Source organism: Chiloscyllium punctatum, chromosome 19 (assembly GCF_047496795.1).
Source record: "Chiloscyllium punctatum isolate Juve2018m chromosome 19, sChiPun1.3, whole genome shotgun sequence".
Taxonomy (NCBI): domain Eukaryota; kingdom Metazoa; phylum Chordata; class Chondrichthyes; order Orectolobiformes; family Hemiscylliidae; genus Chiloscyllium; species Chiloscyllium punctatum.
Window position 1 is genome coordinate 69140567 of NC_092757.1, and position 17330 is coordinate 69157896.

Genomic DNA, 17330 nt, shown 5'->3' on the forward strand with positions numbered 1-17330 from the left:
TCTCAGCACATAGTCATAGATGCTGGAATGCGCTGGTCTGCCCCAGATGACCAACAATTTCAGACAGACCAAAGAGATTCTTTCACGAAGCTGGTCTTGCAAGCTCAGTCAGTGTTGGTCTTGGTGTGCGCCCTGGGCAACAGGCAATGTCATACACAATCCTGCATCACAAAGCTACTTGGGATGAACCTCAACAAAAACCAACTTCATCTCTCTCCACAGTCTTTGTATCAGCACATTACAAAACAGATGGTATGACAGACTCTCCACCATCATATCCACACTAATTCCACCCCGCCTCCCACCCCCCCAAATATGACACACAGAATGGTAGCCATCAGGATGAAGCTACTGTTTGGTACATTCATCCTCCCCTTTTCCAGAGCTTCATACATTGCGCCCCTGCAGATCTCCAAATTAAGTGGAAGATGGTTCAGGAGACTGCAATGGTGAAAAGACAGACCTGCACCGCTTAAAATACCTCAAGTACCTCACACCTGATGACCAGATTTGTACCCACAATTGAGGGGGAGTTGTGCTCCCACCTGCCCATTTCTGCCTCATCTTGGTGATAAGACCCTCCCAAGTTTTGGCACACGCTCAAGCCCCTCAAACATACATCCAGCACCTTCAGATCTGATGCAAAAGGATCAGTCAACCCAGTTCTCAAGAAACACAACCTTGCTTCGATTTACCTTGGCTCCTGAAGCCATTTTGAACTGGTTATTTGCTCATGAGTCTGCACACTGATAGCGAATCAGAACAGGTAACAGTTATGTCATCCCTGTACAGGGAAGCTTGGACCTGCAAGCTTCCACTATCTGGAACAGTCACCCCTCTCAGGCTTGCACTCTTCCTGGTGAATTTGGTGAAAGGCTCTGTATTACTCACAAACAAGGAAGAGGAGAGTGGGCAGTCCTGCTCAACTCCAGATCTGACTGGGAAGCTTTCAGAATTCCATCTATTCACTGAGACTGCACTACAGATGTTGGCGTAGAGCAACTGGATCTAAATGCAGACTTCCTCACCAAATCCCTTTTTTTTGGAATGCACATCCCTTATATAGGTGTATAATCCTGCTGCTAAGTGTCCCTTCTCCTGCTCCAGGCTGATGAGGGAGGTAGCCAATCTCTGTTCTGCATGTTTAGCAATCATATCCCGAAGGAGCACGAGGTTCTCAGGATTCATCCTGCCTGGTACAACAGGTTCATTTGGGGTGTATCACCAATTCCAGAGCAGACCTGACCCAGTTGTGATGATCTCAGACAGGATTTTATAAGCTACATTCAGCGACGAAATTGGTCACCAATTTGGTTTACTCCCTATCCCTTTCCATTTGTAGGGGAGGGTGTTGATATCTTTTGTCATGGATTCATACTATACTACCTGCCTGAATCATATTATTGCACACCTCCAGCAGGTCCTGGTCAATGTCCCACAGAGCTGAATACAGCTCAGCTGGTAAGCTGTTGCTTCTGCGTGTTTTATTATTTTCATAGGACTCAACAGCTAGACTAGCCTCTCACGCATGCTCTCACATAGGACAGGAATGACTGGGAGACAAAGCTTTGTGTCATACAGTCTGACATAAAATGAATTGCTAATCCTCAGGATGTCAGAATGAGATGTTGTTACTGATCCTTCAGGCTGTTGATCACAGATCTCTCTTTGTGCACCTGCTGGAAGAAGAAATGTCCTCCTCCATGATTAGAACCTTGTCTGGAAGATCATCTTAGACGCCTAAGAGACAAACTGAAGCTTGCTGGCTTGTCACCTCAAAGAGATCCTAGTGACATCCACCGCCACCATCTGCAGTAGGTTCCACATGTTTATTTGGAGTTTCAACACTTTTCCCTGTTTTTCTCTTCCCTTCTTAACACCTTTGAGGATGAAGAACCTCTTTACCTTCTCCCATTTCCCACTAAACTGCTGGAGATTCAGAAGGACTTGAAGTCTCCAACCTGTGCAATCCCTTTGAGTTTCTCAACAACTTCTGGCATCAACTCCTTCATGGTCAGCTTTCATGTTCCTTTACTGGCCCACCTATCACCTTGTAGTTGGCAGTCACCAAGTTGGTGGTGGTCAGAGAAGCTTGGAGTTAGTGGATTTGGCAGAGAATGCTCGGGTCACAAACTTGAAACCTATCCTTGATCAGATAGACCTGATCGTGGCCACACAGGTCTATCTACATGGTGTTCCACCTGGATGTGTGATGACATCGTGCAGCTTAGTGTCTATGGCAGTGTGTATCAGCCTCCAGATCGTCCAGCTGCAATGACACAGTTGAACTCTCCGGCTAGAATGGCTGATCTGGACATCGCCAGCAGCAGTGGGAGGTGAAGGATGGCTCACTCTTAACCACTGAGATGTACATGTCAGTCTGTCTCAAGGGAGTGTTTCTGCGCATGATATCTACTAGGAGGCACCCTCTCACCAAACCTTAAACTTTGCCAGTAGTGCAAGTGCCTCCTCATCACAGCATATCCAGGCTGGAGAAACAGCAATCATTACTACCTGACTAAATCAAAGACCAATGGGCCCACAAATTTGACCACTTCCCGTAGCTGCTGAGATGCAGTATCATAAAGCCTGCAGCAACAGAAGCTCCACTTCAATGTTGGTCAGGTAAGCAAATGTGGAAACAGATAGTGAAGGGGTTTTAAAGCCACAAACATGAATACTAATCATTTTCAAAACCATTTAAGATAATCAAAATGTCCATCAGTTCTCCAAACTTATTCTCACTGGGTGAGCTCCTGCCTCCCTATGATATGTTGCATTCTCGCAGGGTTGAGTAGCTGTCCTGTTCCTCCCTGGTGCACTTGACTGCTCAGGTGTCATCAGGGAAAGGATGAAACAGGGAAGGTTCAGTTCCAAATCTGAAAGCTGCTGCTGTGCTTTGCTCCTTGTTCACTGCTCCCCGTATGGTGCAGTGGAACCTTTGGTTCCAGACAACTGGAGTATGGGCGTAATTAGGCTCCTCGTGATGTCCAGCATTTCTGGGCTGGAGGAGCTTATTTTCTTCTCCCCCTTAGTGCGTGTCTCTTTTGTCTGTGGCTATCCCTCCGCACGTTACATGAGCTGCCAGTGCATCCTTCATGCAGATGCCTCTTTTTTTTCTTTCATCGTTGGCTAATGGGGGAACCCATATGGTTTTCTTTTCAGGCTATTCCTCACCCAGTTGTCCACTCTCCTGAGTCCTTCGTTGCCTCCTCAACCTCCACTCAACTGCCAAGTCAATGGAGGAGTGGTCAATTGTTGACCCACTGTCCTGGCCTCCTTTCTCTCCTCGCCAGCCTCTCTCTCATTCTGGGTTATGTTTACAGTCATAGAAATGTACAGCACAGAAACAGACCCTTTGGTCCAACTCGTCCATGCCAACCAGATATCAGAACCTAATCTAGTCCCATTTGCCAGCACTGGGCCCATATTACTCTGAACTGTTCATCTTCATATACCCATCCAGATGCTTTTCAAATGCTGTGATTGTACCAGTCTCCACCACTTTCTCTGGCATCTCAATCTACACATGCACCACCCGCTGCATGAAAAAGCTGTCCCTTAGGTCCCTTTTATATCTTGCCCCTCTCACCCTAAACCTATGCCCGCTAGTTCTTGACTCCCCCACCCCAGGGAAAGGACTTTGTCTATTTATCCTAGCCATGCCCCTCATGATTTTATAAATCTCTATAATGTCACCCTCAGCCTGTGATGCTCCAGGAAAAATAGCCCCAGTCTATTCAGCCTCTCCCTGTAGCTCAAATCCTCCAACCCTGGCAACATCCTTGTAAATCTTTTCTGAACACTGTCAAGTTTCACAACACCCTTCCAAAAGGAAGGACCTTGGTGTACAGGATGATTGGAACTTGCAGGGATTGAAAACAAAGAAGGTACAAGTGCAACAGGGGTACCATGAGGCCTGTAGCACCTGAACCAGGAACAATTTATTACGCAGTTTTACAGCTCAATTAAGACCATGACTGACCCAAAGCTCCAGCTCAAAGTCACCTGACACACACTCAAAAGGGGCAGCAAGCACACCCACTATATACAAAACACCCCTTCTTCTCTATTTCAAATCCTCTCATTAATGAACATATAGAAGACTGTAAACGTTATACAAGCATCATAGGCATAACTATAAGAAGATGGAAAACATGCGATACAGCACTTCACACCTCTTTGCAAGCCAGTGCTTCCATTGTCAACATCAACATGATTAGTCTCTCATGGGGACAGTGGTCTCTAGAAGACCATCTCTTGGTCTCAGGAGCCTTTTCTGATGTAGTCTCTGGAACTTCCAAAACCTTCTGCTGCTTAGTAGATGCACCCTCACTGACTGGATGCTGACCATAAGACATAGGAGTGGAAGTAAGGCCATTTGGCCCATAGAGTCCACTCCGCCATTTAATCATGGCTGATGGGCATTTCAACTCCACTTACCCACATTTTCCCCGTAGCCCTTAATTCCTTGTGACATCAAGAATTTATCAATCTCTGCCTTGAAGACATTTAGCGTCCCGGCCTCCACTGCACTCTGCGGCAATGAATTCCATGTACCCACTCTCTGGCTGAAGAAATGTCTCCGCATTTCTGTTCTGAATTGACCCCCTCTAATTTTAAGGCTGTGCCCACGGGTCCTAGTCTTCCCGCCTAACAATTCCTTAGCGTCCACCCTTTCCAAGCCACGTATTATCTTGTAAGTTTCTATTAGATCTCCCTTTAACCTTCTAAACTCCAATGAGTACAATCCCAGGATCCTCAGCCGTTCCTCGTATGTTAGACCTACCATTCCAGGGATCATCCGTGTGAATCTCCACTGGACATGCTCTAGTACCAGTATGTCCCTCCTGAGGTGTGGGGCCTAAAACTGGACACAGTACTCCAAATGGTACCTAACCAGAGCTTTATAAAGTCTCAGTAGCACATCGCTGCTTTTATATTCCAACCTTCTTGAGATAAATGACAACATTGCATTTGCTTTCTTAATCATGGATTCAACCTGCACATTTACCTTTAGAGAATCCTCGACTAGCACTCCCAGGTCCCTTTGTACTTTAGCTTTATGAATTTTCTCACCGTTTAGAAAGTAGTCCATGCTTGTATTCTTTTTTCCAAAGTGCAAGACCTCCGCATTTGCTCACATTGAACTTCGTCGTCTTATCTCCTCCCTGGGTATGGACAATCTGGCTCAGAGGCATGACTCAGTTGACACCACAGGTTCGATCTGTTTCTGACTTTTGAGGGACATACCCTTGTTGAGGATATGCAATAACCAGTTAATCCGCATGTCTCCTCCGCACCAGTTCATCCTTCCATCATAAACAACAATGGTTCTTGTCACTTGAATACAGTTTTCCTCAGAGGTGTAATTTTTAGCCAAGACAGCCCCTCAGTTTTGGATAATCTTTGACTTTGAGGCTCCCGCCCTTCTGGCCATCTGTCCCTCTTGATTACATTCTACCACCTCTCTGGTCTCCTACAGCTGCAAGTCAAATATGACTCTCAGCTGGTGGGCAAACATTAAGGACGCCAGTGTATACTGTGACATACAAGATGTGTTACAGTGCATGCTGATGAACTTGTTGATTCACCATCCCAGAAAACCCGCCCCTTGGGAGGCTTCTACATTTTGCTTCAGGGTTTGTACAAATCTCTCCGCCTGGCTGTTTGCTCCCAGTTGATACGGAGCTGATCTCACATCTTAAAGTGGCATTCCAGGTACTCTTCTGCCACAAACTGTGGACCACTGTCACTCACGCCTTGTTCAAAGTTCCCAAACTTGGAAAGTTATTTCAACCAGTCAGTCTATCGCTGTTTTCGCTGATACCAACTCAGGCCCTTGGAGTGGGCATTCATGATCAATAGTAGCATCATGAGCAACACGGTGGCTCATGAGTGAGCACTGCTGCCTCAAAGAGCCAGGGACTATGGTTCAATTCCAGCCTCGGGCGACTGGCTGTGTGGAGTTTGCAATTCTCCCAGTGTCTGCATAAGTCTCCTCCAGGTGTTCCAATTTCCAACCACAATTCAAAGATGTGGAAGTTGGGTAAACTGGCCATGCTAACTTGCCCAGTGTGCTGAGGGATGTGTATGTTAGATGCATTAGTAAATGTAGAGGAATCGAGATGGGGAATGGATCTGGGTGGCATACTCTTCCAAGGGTTGTTGTGAACTTGTTGGGCCAAGTGGCCTATTTGCACACACTGTAGGAATTCTGTGATCTGTCCCTCTACTGGTCTCATATAATCAACGTGAATGCACTAACAAAATAATTGAGGCCATTCCCATTGGTGAAGGGGTGACAAAGCGCCTTCTTCATTAACACACACAACATAGGTGACTCTCATTTCAGTGCTCTTGCTGGTGAGTGGTACTTAACTGTCTTTTGGGGGTCCATAGCTCATGATGCCACACTCAGCCATCTAAACATATGTGGTCGCCAGTCTTGGACAGGCCTCGCAGATGTGGCCTGCTTCCCCACACATTGCAGCTCTTGAACTCCTTATATCTTTAGTAAGGTGCTCCTCCATTTTAGAGTCTCTGCAGGGGGTTCCTTTACAGTCCACTTTCATGGACCCTGACCTCCCACACACTCTAGGCTGCTCTATTTATGTTAGATAGCCTCAGATCCATCCAAACCTAAAGCAGATGATGGCTGAAGGCTCATCTTGACCTGCTGCTTGCTTGTCCAGATCCCACAACAGGTCCACTGCATCAATGCTCCCTCCTTCTAACTGGACATACCTTTCTAAGGAGGTCAGAACATCTGTTGCCAGGACAGAGAAACTTGTACAAATGGACTGCATCAACCCAGCTCCTCTACGTTAGAAGACCAAAATCAGTAGTATCGCAGATAGGACATAGAAGTGACCCTCATCTTCAAGGTCACACCATCACCATCCTTTGAAATGGCCTGACAAGCCAGACAGTTGCTCTACTACTTTTTTTAATCAAGAGAATTTACATTAAATAGGTAAAGAAACAGCCAGTTGGCTCAACAATCAAATGTTGTTGTTTGTGTTCCATGGAACCCTCTGCTCATTTCCCTTATACAATTCAATCATTGTAACCATCTACTCACTTATTCATCATATTCCTGTCTTATCACTTGCAAAATAGTATGAATTCAAATAAATGCAACTTCCCATGCTACATTTGGCCACCAGCTGTCAATATTTTCCTCAGAGGAATATTAATACTATAAATATGTTATAGATGATACCAGACATGCTCAGTTTTTCCTGCAATTTTGGACTTTGAGAGAGGATTTATTTTGCAAAGTTATCCATTGTGTTAAAGTATACACAGTAGGTAACTAATGTTTAGTTTCTAAATTGATACTATTCTTTTGATGACTCATTGGATAAACAAAACACAGCACAATTCTCTCCCATTTTTGTCATCCTTCAAAATAAACTTGACCACATTCATCATTGGAGTTTAGTACGGTTCCAGTAGGTACATAGATAACCATTAAAGTATTTCTGCTAAAATAAGATGAATAGCACAGGAGATTGATTATGTTTTGCATGAGTTGTCTCAGGTTATCGTCTCATTGTGTTTTCTGCCTCAGTTAGACTCGTGCATTTAATGAAGGCCACACCATTTTATTTATTTGTGCAGTGATCATGGGAGAGATTCTCACAGGACGTCAAGTCAATATCAAAACTCCTAAGTGGAGTCTTCTTTGTATCCTTGCATTGCTTCCTATGACTAATGCAAGAACACACTCTAGGTTCATGTTCTCCAAGCAAAGTTTAGTTCACAAGGCGAATGCTAGACATCTAGCAACCTGACCGGTCAAATTCAGTTGTAACCGTCTCAACATGGTGTGCATGCTTAGCATGCCAAATCAAGGTAGCGCCCGAGTGTTTGGTATTTTGTCCTGCCATTAGCTTCAGAATCTTCCAAAGCAAGAAAAAGTGGAAGTGTTTGAATGTCTTGGCTTGACACTGGTACAAAGTCCAACTGTTACATGCACAGAACAGTAGATAAAATTATTGCTCGATCGGTGCAATGCAGTAGACACATTTACTCCTCATTCCTGGACTAATGTTCAACTTCTGGTAAAGTCGAAACTTGCTCAACAAGTTCTGCTGTCTATCACATCATGAACATTATAGCCCACTGTTCCTCAAATTTACCTATCTCAGACAACTTAGCGATTGAGATCAGATGCTGGTCACTGAAACAATCCTTGCACCTTGAGATGGGGTATCCTGGCTTGTAACTTACATTAGCTTTCTTTGTCTGATGGTGAAGCCAAAGTTGTCATGTAAAGGGAGAATAACTTCACATTACACTTCAGAAGAGAAGAGGTGTACAGTAATTAGCAAACAGAAAATTGGGATGCAACTGTCCATGAAAACCTTGGTCTATGCCCCAAGCAGTCTCAGATTAGGCAATTCTCTATCCATGTGTAATCTGATTTCAATGCCAAGGTCATCATGGAAGGCAATTTGCTGGAGATCCATGTTCTGTTCTCCCCATTTCTCCTGGAGCTGTTCAACTACATCCACCTTATCAGCAGCTCCTCAACCTTTTCTGAAAACTTGCTGACTCTCTGGAAATAAAGATTGCTCAAGATGAAGTGACTCAGAAGACTTCTACCAAAGAATTTGCCAGTGATGGAATGGGGTGAGATTTTCTAATGCTTTCACAAGATTGATTATGTCCTTCCTGCTTATACAAGTAGACAATTCAGGCATTCTTACAAGATGATTCCTTGTTATCACATAGGCTGAAAGGGTTCACTAAGCTCCTTGACCAGATTTCAAACACCGCAGATCTCAGCTGGCATCCTGGAGGTGAGGAGGTAACCAAGTTTTTGGAAGAAAGTAGAGCAACACACACAGTTTATATGGATTTCAGCAAGGCCTTTGACAAGGTCCCACATTGAAAACTGATAAAGGTGGTGAGATTCCTGGGACCCAGGGTAACTTAGCAAGATCCAAACTTGGCTTAGTAACAGGGATACTGGATTAGTGGTGCTGGAAGAGCACAGCAGTTCAGGCACTAATCCAGTATTTGGTTTTCAGCATCTGCAGTCATTGTTTTTACCTTAGTAACAGGATCAGAGGGTGGTGCCCAGTGTACAAGGCGTACCACAGGAATCAGGGTTGGATCCCTTATTGTGATGTTATTCCTAAATGACGTTGGCAAAACCATGGGAGAGACAATGGGTAAGTTTGCTCGTGACACAAAGACTGACCAGGTTGTTGACAGTGAGGAAGGTGGTACTAGGCTACAGGAGGATATAAATGGATTGGTAAGATTGGCAGATCAATGGTGACTTATGGTGGATAAATTTGGAAGAAACAAGACAAGGGAATACACAATGAATGGTAAGCCACTAGGAAGCTCAGAGGATCAGAGGGATCCTGTGGCTGTTTGCTCACGGATCTCAGAAAGTAGCCTGATGGATAAACTGGATAGCTATGACGACATATAGGATACCTGCCTTTCTAAGTCATGGCATAGACTATAAGAACAGGGCAGTCATGTTAGAGCTGTACAGAACACAGCTAGAGAAGTTTGTGTAGGAGACTCACCAGGTTGCTATTTGGGTTGGAGAATTTCAGCTATGAAGAGAGATTGGACAAGGTTGGGGTATTTTCTGTGGAGCAGAGAAGGGGAGGACTAGATAAAGGATTGAGAGATATAAGATTATAAGGGCACGGATAGGGCAAATAGAAAACAGCAGCTTCCTTTAGCTGAAAAGCAATCACAAGGGAGCATAAATTTAAAGAAGAAGGCAAGAGGATGTTTAGAGGGGATGTGAGGGTGGTGAATCTGCAATGCACTGCCTCGAAGGGCATTTGAAGCAAAATCTTTACAAAGTACTTGAATGCGCATCTGAAGTGACATTACATTCAAGGCTATGGGTCTAATGCAGTAAAGTCTAGGTAGTTGTATATTTTCAGCAGTACAGACTTGATTGGCCAAACGGTCTCTGCTGTACAGTATTATGATTGTGGGTGTAGAAGGTGCTCTCTAACATCCTTCAATGAACTGCTACAACGCATCTTATAGAGAGCATCTTGCTGATGCTACTCAATGTTGGTAGATGAAGTGGACATTTGTGGATGTGGTGCCAATCAAGGAGGCTGCTTTGGCCTGGAAGGGGTCAGGCTTCTGAGGGTTGTTGGAGCTACATGCATCCAGGCAAGTAGAGAGTACTCCATCATACTTCTCTCTTGTGGCTTGTAAATGATTAATGCCATATGTAGAATGGAAATTTATCAGAGATGTCTTGATGCACATTAAATATTGTCCATTTCACCATCTAAAGTATGTCTCCTTATACGAGGGAGGTGAACACTATGATCCAGAAAACAGCTGTTCAGTTGTTCAAGTGACTGCTGAGATCCACTTCTGCCTTTTCCATTGAAAAGTGACCAATGTGCAAGCTCACAGCTACAACTCCCTGCCACATTGCTCATGCATCAAGTCAAGACTTGTGACAGATTGATGATGAACATAACTTGCACGCGAATTGAATTACAGTGAAGGAGAGTTGGGCATTATTAATCTCTGTCTCTTGTACAACCTGATCTTAGTCCAGTGGGAAAATGAGCCTAGGTAGGCTGGAGATACAGCCAGATGTAGGAAGTGACTACGATGCATTCTTTCTTGTCAAGGTCTACACCCTCCATTACATGTACTGATCTGCCTTCAAGACCGCTGGATTATAGACAGTGGACTCAGTGGATGATATTACCTTTGCAGATCAAGAATGACAAATCTCTAATTGTTACGGGCAATAGCTACTCTCAAGTGGTTTGGCCTATCCAAACAAAATAAGTCACTCAGAATGCAGCAAGCTCATTTGAGAGAAATGCTACCTTTTTCCCTTGTACACCTCACCTATATATTCTGAGAGGGTTCAGGTTCAAATGAAATTACCAAGCAGTAGCATGGATGCTACAGTCAAACTCATCACTAGTACCAACTTGGAGAAATTGAAGTGAGGGACAAGTAGGTGTAAATAAAATGACTATGTTTATAATCCTGATATCAACTAGGAACATCTTTGTTGTGAAAATGCACAGACCTCAGTCAACAGCAGACTATGATCCTACTCCGTACTTAGGCATGAAGTCTGTTGGATTGTAGCATCTTGACTACTAACAAGCTAATTTCTTCAGGTGGGAGGAGGATGAAAGGAAAGGAAAAAAAAGGATAAGCATTCTGTAGTCATTCATTTTCTTATAATTGAAGCTGCAGTACTGATGCAGTGTTGATTGCCAGCTTTAAAAGTCTCCATAGTGGTACCAGACCATAGTGCTCTCAGAGAGACTGCTAGTGGTTGTTTAACCAGAGTGTCACCACACCTCAAGTAGGGGAGAGGGTGAGAGAGAGAGTCCTTCATGGTAACTCTCAGCCAGCTATAACACTACCTGAAAGGATAGATGAACTGATGTATCTTTTCATTAAACATATATGAGTTCCGAAGCCATTAATCAAAGAAATGTTGTCCCAGCATCATGACTAATATTTAATCACTGAATCAATATCATTAAAAATTATCAAGTTAGCTGTTTCACCACCAATCAAGCATTTTGGCTATGTATAAATTAGATGCCATATTAACCTATCATTACAACAGTATTATTTACAACTTCACAATATTGCTTGGCTAAGTGTAATGTGTTGAGATTGCGAAAACAGCGATTTAAATGCACTGTTTCCATCTTTGTTATTCCAACTTAGCTACACTATACCAGCATAGTCAGAATGTTACCTCATCGACTACAATTCCAGAGTATGGGCAATCTAGATTCAAACTTCCTATATAGTTTGAAATAAGAGTTGCATTATTAATATTTCAGTCATATGTTGTGATATTAAGCAAAGTTGTTATATATCAAATGCATGCAAGATATCTGCTAAAATGCCATTGTTAAGGAGCACGATTCCAGTCTTTAAACCTAAAGATATAGTAGAGCACATTCCCTGCTTCATCTCATATATACTTGCCAAATTACCAGACTTTTTTTTAAAACCTGAATCGCAAGTGCTGGGCAAATTCCCTGCAGGGGAAAACCAGTAAAGAACGAAGGTCCCAACAACTGAACTATTAAAATTGATAATTAAATCACTTTTTAAAACTGATATAATCGATGTGCGTTTTTTAACATATATGAACTCATATGAACACAATATATTTCCCAAAAACATTGCAAGACCTGAATAATTTGCATGTTTATTTCTTTCTGCAGAATAGTATTGGAAAATAATGTATCCACTTTCCTCCAAGGCAACAACACCAGTTCATAAACATTGGAAAATAGTAATATAACTTCACTGTAGGTCAATTACAGGAAGCCAATTCAAAAATATTAGTGAACAAACTGCTAGTAAAGCAAAAAGACTGATCATACCAAGGGCAATAAACCAAAATAGAGAACTCAAAATTGGGCATTAAAGTACCACAACACATTTGAACGTTAAGTTACAAAACAAACAGAACAATAACTAAATCTCAGGTATGTTACAGCTTTCATACACAAAAGTAATTTTGTAGCTTTTGAAAACAGAACGGGAAAGAGATGTTGATTTATAATCACAGCTAAAATTTTATTATGGAGCTTTACAACTTTGGTCACGTTTTAACGTTTTAAAAGTAAGCTACTTCCTGAGTTGGAATAACACCCCATCCTAAAAAGAAACTATTTTATCAAACACGCGCTAAGTTATAAGCCTCATGCGCATGTTAAGACGGCCGGAAAAAGAGCAATAACCGTTTGCTCTTTAAAAATTTTAACCATGCGTGTTCGCTCAGTTTTTGAACCAGGTTACTTGATCTTACTTGTTGAAAACACACTTGATAATCACATATTTAATTACGCAGCATATTTTGCCCTCTTATGAACAGGGAATAGATATTCCAGTTTCCTATGTATTAAGGAGTTACGTGAACAGCGAAACACATGAAAGCAGAATCCATCGAGAAGTGACAGTTTGCTGCAGAACTCACTGGTGTCCACAAGTCTGCGTCACCCTGGGCTGTTGTGCCCGCTATATGTTACTCTGAAATTTCGTCGTAAAAAATAGGTTATATTCTGTTTGCTTCAATCGTATGACTATTATTATTTCGGCTCGAGAAACAGGCAAGAGCAAATTGTTGTGTTAGGAACGTTTTTAAAAGATTAAAGGGGTCTTATGTGAATTCATTCCTGCTATATTTCAAAATTCCCAAAAATACCCCCAATCGTAGATACGCAGTACTACACTGAAAATTACTCTTCCCCGCGAATGGCTAAGAAATCTCTTGGGTTATGAAAACATCCTAAAATCCAGAGATTCAGAAAATTCAGGTGACACAAAGACATCGTTAGCCCTCGAATACTGCGATTCAAAATAGATTTATCTCAATTTCAAGCAAACCAGGGATCGAAACTCCTGATCAACACAGACCCACCCTTTAGTCTGGTATACATGCACCTTTAAAATATCTTTTAAAATAGATCCTGAAAAGCACGACAAATAAATACAGACACCTTCCCACTTTCGCCCTTACAGCGGATTCAGGCATTTATAAAGCTGGATTTCAAAAAATAACAGCAAATCAGTGTCGTCTATATAAAGTCCACCCCCGCCCCAAAAGAACGGAGTTTCCGTGTCTTTATTGACGCGCATAGACAGCATCCCTGTCATGGTGGTGAAATGCTATCTTAAAGGAACTGCACCATTAAGGGGCAAACCGAAAACATAACCGCCGGCTTTCAAATATTATTTCATTTTTTAAAAAAAATACAAAAAAAACAAAACCCAAACATCGTGAGACCTCACCTCGTTTCACCGCTTCATCGTAAGACAGAAAACCTATCCTTGACTCCTTAGCGCCCATATTCCCCTCATCTCAGTGTTATTATTGTAAGTGCAGATCTTCCTTCTCTCACTTTGTTTTCTTCCTTCAGTCTCTACTTTTCTCCCTCAGTCAAAGCCCGGCCTCAGGATTGTCCACAACCTCCATGCTGAGTCACATGACCAGCGCGTGAAGTCACGTGGGCGCCGACAACAACGGCGACACCGCCGAGTGAGGGTGCGCATGCGTCCCTTCACCTTCTCTCCTCCTCCGATCCCGCTGTTCCCCAAAGCGCTGACTTGCGGCCATATTGCAAAAGGTGCTGTCTTCGTCAGATGTTGCGCTTCTCTCCAAGTTGGCTAGGGAAGGGCAACTTTACTTTTTATTTGTTGCAGTTTTATTTTCATGAGTATGATGTCAGATGGTGGACGAAAAGAACGCAAGATGAGAGTATTTTTTTCCATATACACAAACAGCCATTTCAACTGAGTAATTTGGAAATGAAAGAGTGGTGGAAGCAGATTCACCCGGTAACTTTGCAAAGGAATTCGGGTAAAGTCTTATTGAGAATGTACAGTACTGTACTTGCAGGCCTGCAGGGACAGAACGTGGAAGGGTCCAATAGCTCGTTCTTATTGTGCCAATACTGACACAGTGGGCTGAATGATCTCTTTTTGTGCCGTAGTATTATGTGACATCACAGATTTTTAATAAACTGAACAGAAAATTGCATAATCTGTCGCGGGCAGTTTAAAGTTTATAGATATATCATATCAAAGAAACAAACATTTCAAGGAGTTCGTCAAATGAGCAGCCAAAATTAATACTCTTATTATTATTGAAGATGAAAATATGTCAAGCAGTTTATTTAATGAGCAGCCTTACACATGTTAAGAGTAATTAACGTGGTATATCGACTAGGAATAATCAATAATGAACATGGAATTCAACTTAAAATTTGTATAATGTATTTTTGCTCAATAAGACAATTCTTTGAAGTTTGCATCACATTAGATTGGTTAAAAAGGCATTTAGCATGCTTGTCTTCATTGCTGGGACCTTTGAGTAGAGAAGTTAGGATGATATGTTGAGGCCTCTTCTGGAGTATTTTGTGCAGTCCTGGTATCCCTGTTATAGGAAAGATATTATTAAACTGGAGAGAGTTGGGAAGAGATTTACTAGGATGTTGCTGGGAATGGAGGTATAAGGAGAGACTGGATAGGCTGGGACTATTTTCACTGGAGTGTAGTTGATTGAGAGGTTGCCTTATATAGGTTTCTATGTGTCAAGAAAGGCATGGATAAGGCAAATAGCAGGTGTCTTTTCCATTGGGTGAGGGATTTCAAGACTAGGGGACACAATTTTAAGGTGAGAGGAGAACGATTTAAAAAAGACTGCAATTTTTTTAGTGATTCGTGTATGGAATGAACTTTCAGAGGAAATGGTGGATGTGGATACAGTTATAATGTTTAAAAGACATTTTAGAGAAGTGCATGAATAAGACATGTTTGGAGAGATATAGGCCAAGCAGGCAGGTGGGACTAGTTTAGTTTGGGATTATGTTTGGCATAGACTGGTTGGATGGAAGGGTCCGTTCTGTGCTCTATGACTCTTAAGAATTCATAGATGATCCAAAATTTTGCTTTGTAATGGAGGATTGTGACAGCACCAGGCTTTGAGCTAAAAAGTGTGTTAGAGAGGAGCTATTTGAAATTTCAAAAATACAAACTGGATGCTAAGAAGCCTTGTTTCATAAAAGAACAGTCCACTTATTGAGACTTTTCAGTGAATAAGGTTGTCAAGTAAAATTTCTTTCGCAGTCAATTTACATGCTAGACGGATAACAACAAACAAAACACCACACAACACATTACCCAAAAAGGGGCCGTTTAGTTTCATGAGTTGTGTGTCAGTTGGTAGGCATGTGTAACATTGCTTACTAAAATTTGTTCAGAATTATTTGATAGCAATTCTTAGTCAGAAGGTTATGTGCTCAAGTCCCAAGGACTTACATGATGCAGTTCTGTGAGAGTGCTGTTTTTGTAGGTGTTGTCTTTTGAATGAGACTTTAAACTAAGGCTCTTTTCAAATGGACATAAAATCACACATGGCTCTTCAGGAGCAGTGCATTTCCCATGGTGTTCCAGACAATATTTCTTCCTTCTCTTTAGGCAGTTCCTCAAGTTACAGGACTTACTTTCAGATCAGAAATTAGTTCTCAGATGCAAAAGAGTCAAGTGCTTGACCGGTCACAGGTAGGGCAGATGATCATTGTGGGAATGGGAGGGTGGAATGCCTGAGTTGCTATGTTCTCTTTTTTTTTCTATCAACAGTTTTCTCTTCAGTTTGCCATCAACAATGAATTTCAAGGTTTTCAGATGCTTGGTTGTGTGTAACAAAGTTTCTGATTAGATAAAAAGACAAGATATGAAGTAAATGTTGATACATTCTCAGCATTCCCAAACATCGAGCTGTCAGCATGAAATACCAATCACTTTTTGTGAAAAAAGAATGATGACATGATCCTGGTCCACTTTTTAATCCTTATTCTACTCTCCTTTGTTTTTGCACATAATAAACTTCAACAATTGACTTGGCATGTTGTTAGTTTGTAAAATTTCAGCATCTATTTATGAATTTCCCTTCCTCTTGCATCACAAACCTATTACTGCCGCTGCTTAGTCAATTTTACAAATAACAATATTTCATTTATAAGAAAATAATGTAATCAAGTATCTCTTGATTGAAATCCCCTTCTTTCGAGTTGAGATGCAACTCTTCATTGATTTTGTTTTGTTTTCGATGAGGCTAGTAGGTTACATACTCGGTAGCCGTCATCTTTCAGTTGTGGTTCCCCACGTCTGAAATATCAAATTTTAAATCATGACAAAATTGTTTAGCTTCTTTGAAAACCGAATCAGGGATGCGCAAAAGTCTTGGAGTCCTTATTGACCACGGCCACTGCACCATATAAATTTCAACATTGTCAAAAAAAAGGTTTGTAATAATGATAATGAAGAAGTATTGTCTGAAGTTAAGGAGTTGATTTTGGATAAAGTGACTGTTTTACTTTATGTAGGTCATAAGATAAGTCATTTAGCCGAACTTGGGTCACTTATCCAAAAACCATCTACAATCCTTCCAAGTCGCTTGTATCTTCTCAGAACTGTTGTTCAATACTTGTGTGATACATCACTTTCTGATAACTTTAGATGTCACAACTTTGAATTTGTGCCTTGTCTTTATGTTTTGATTTAACTTGGAGGATTGGTCTTGATTCCACTCATCTGCAATATTTATTAATATATGTCTATACCATACTTTTGAAATATCCAAACTCATCTCATTGTTCCTAATAATTCAGTCCTGACACATTTGGGTTCAGTCTTCTGTATTACATTTGGGACCTGAATGTTTGATTATACATATTGTCTCCAAGACCAGTTTGTTCAACTATTTTGTTTGCTTTTGTTCTTTTAAATTTGAAAAAATTATGTAGTTGAACAGCTATCCAGTC

General features: G+C 41.8%; 2 protein-coding genes across 3 annotated transcripts in view; one reads left to right on the forward strand and one right to left on the reverse strand.

Annotated features, from left to right (window-relative positions):
• The window catches only part of usp32 (ubiquitin specific peptidase 32), a 187691-nt gene extending 173701 nt beyond the window's left edge, over positions 1–13990 (reverse strand). For both annotated transcript variants that reach the window (XM_072589621.1, XM_072589620.1), the window contains exon 1: positions 13798–13990. In XM_072589621.1, coding sequence (XP_072445722.1) covers positions 13798–13855 — 58 coding nt within the window. In that variant the 5' untranslated portion in view covers positions 13856–13990. The remainder of the gene's footprint in view (positions 1–13797) is intronic.
• Positions 13991–14091: 101 nt separating this feature from the next.
• The window catches only part of LOC140491450 (uncharacterized), a 110928-nt gene continuing 107689 nt past the window's right edge, over positions 14092–17330 (forward strand). The window contains exon 1 of the mRNA XM_072589627.1: positions 14092–14132. The gene's annotated coding sequence lies outside the window, so the exon portion shown is untranslated. The remainder of the gene's footprint in view (positions 14133–17330) is intronic.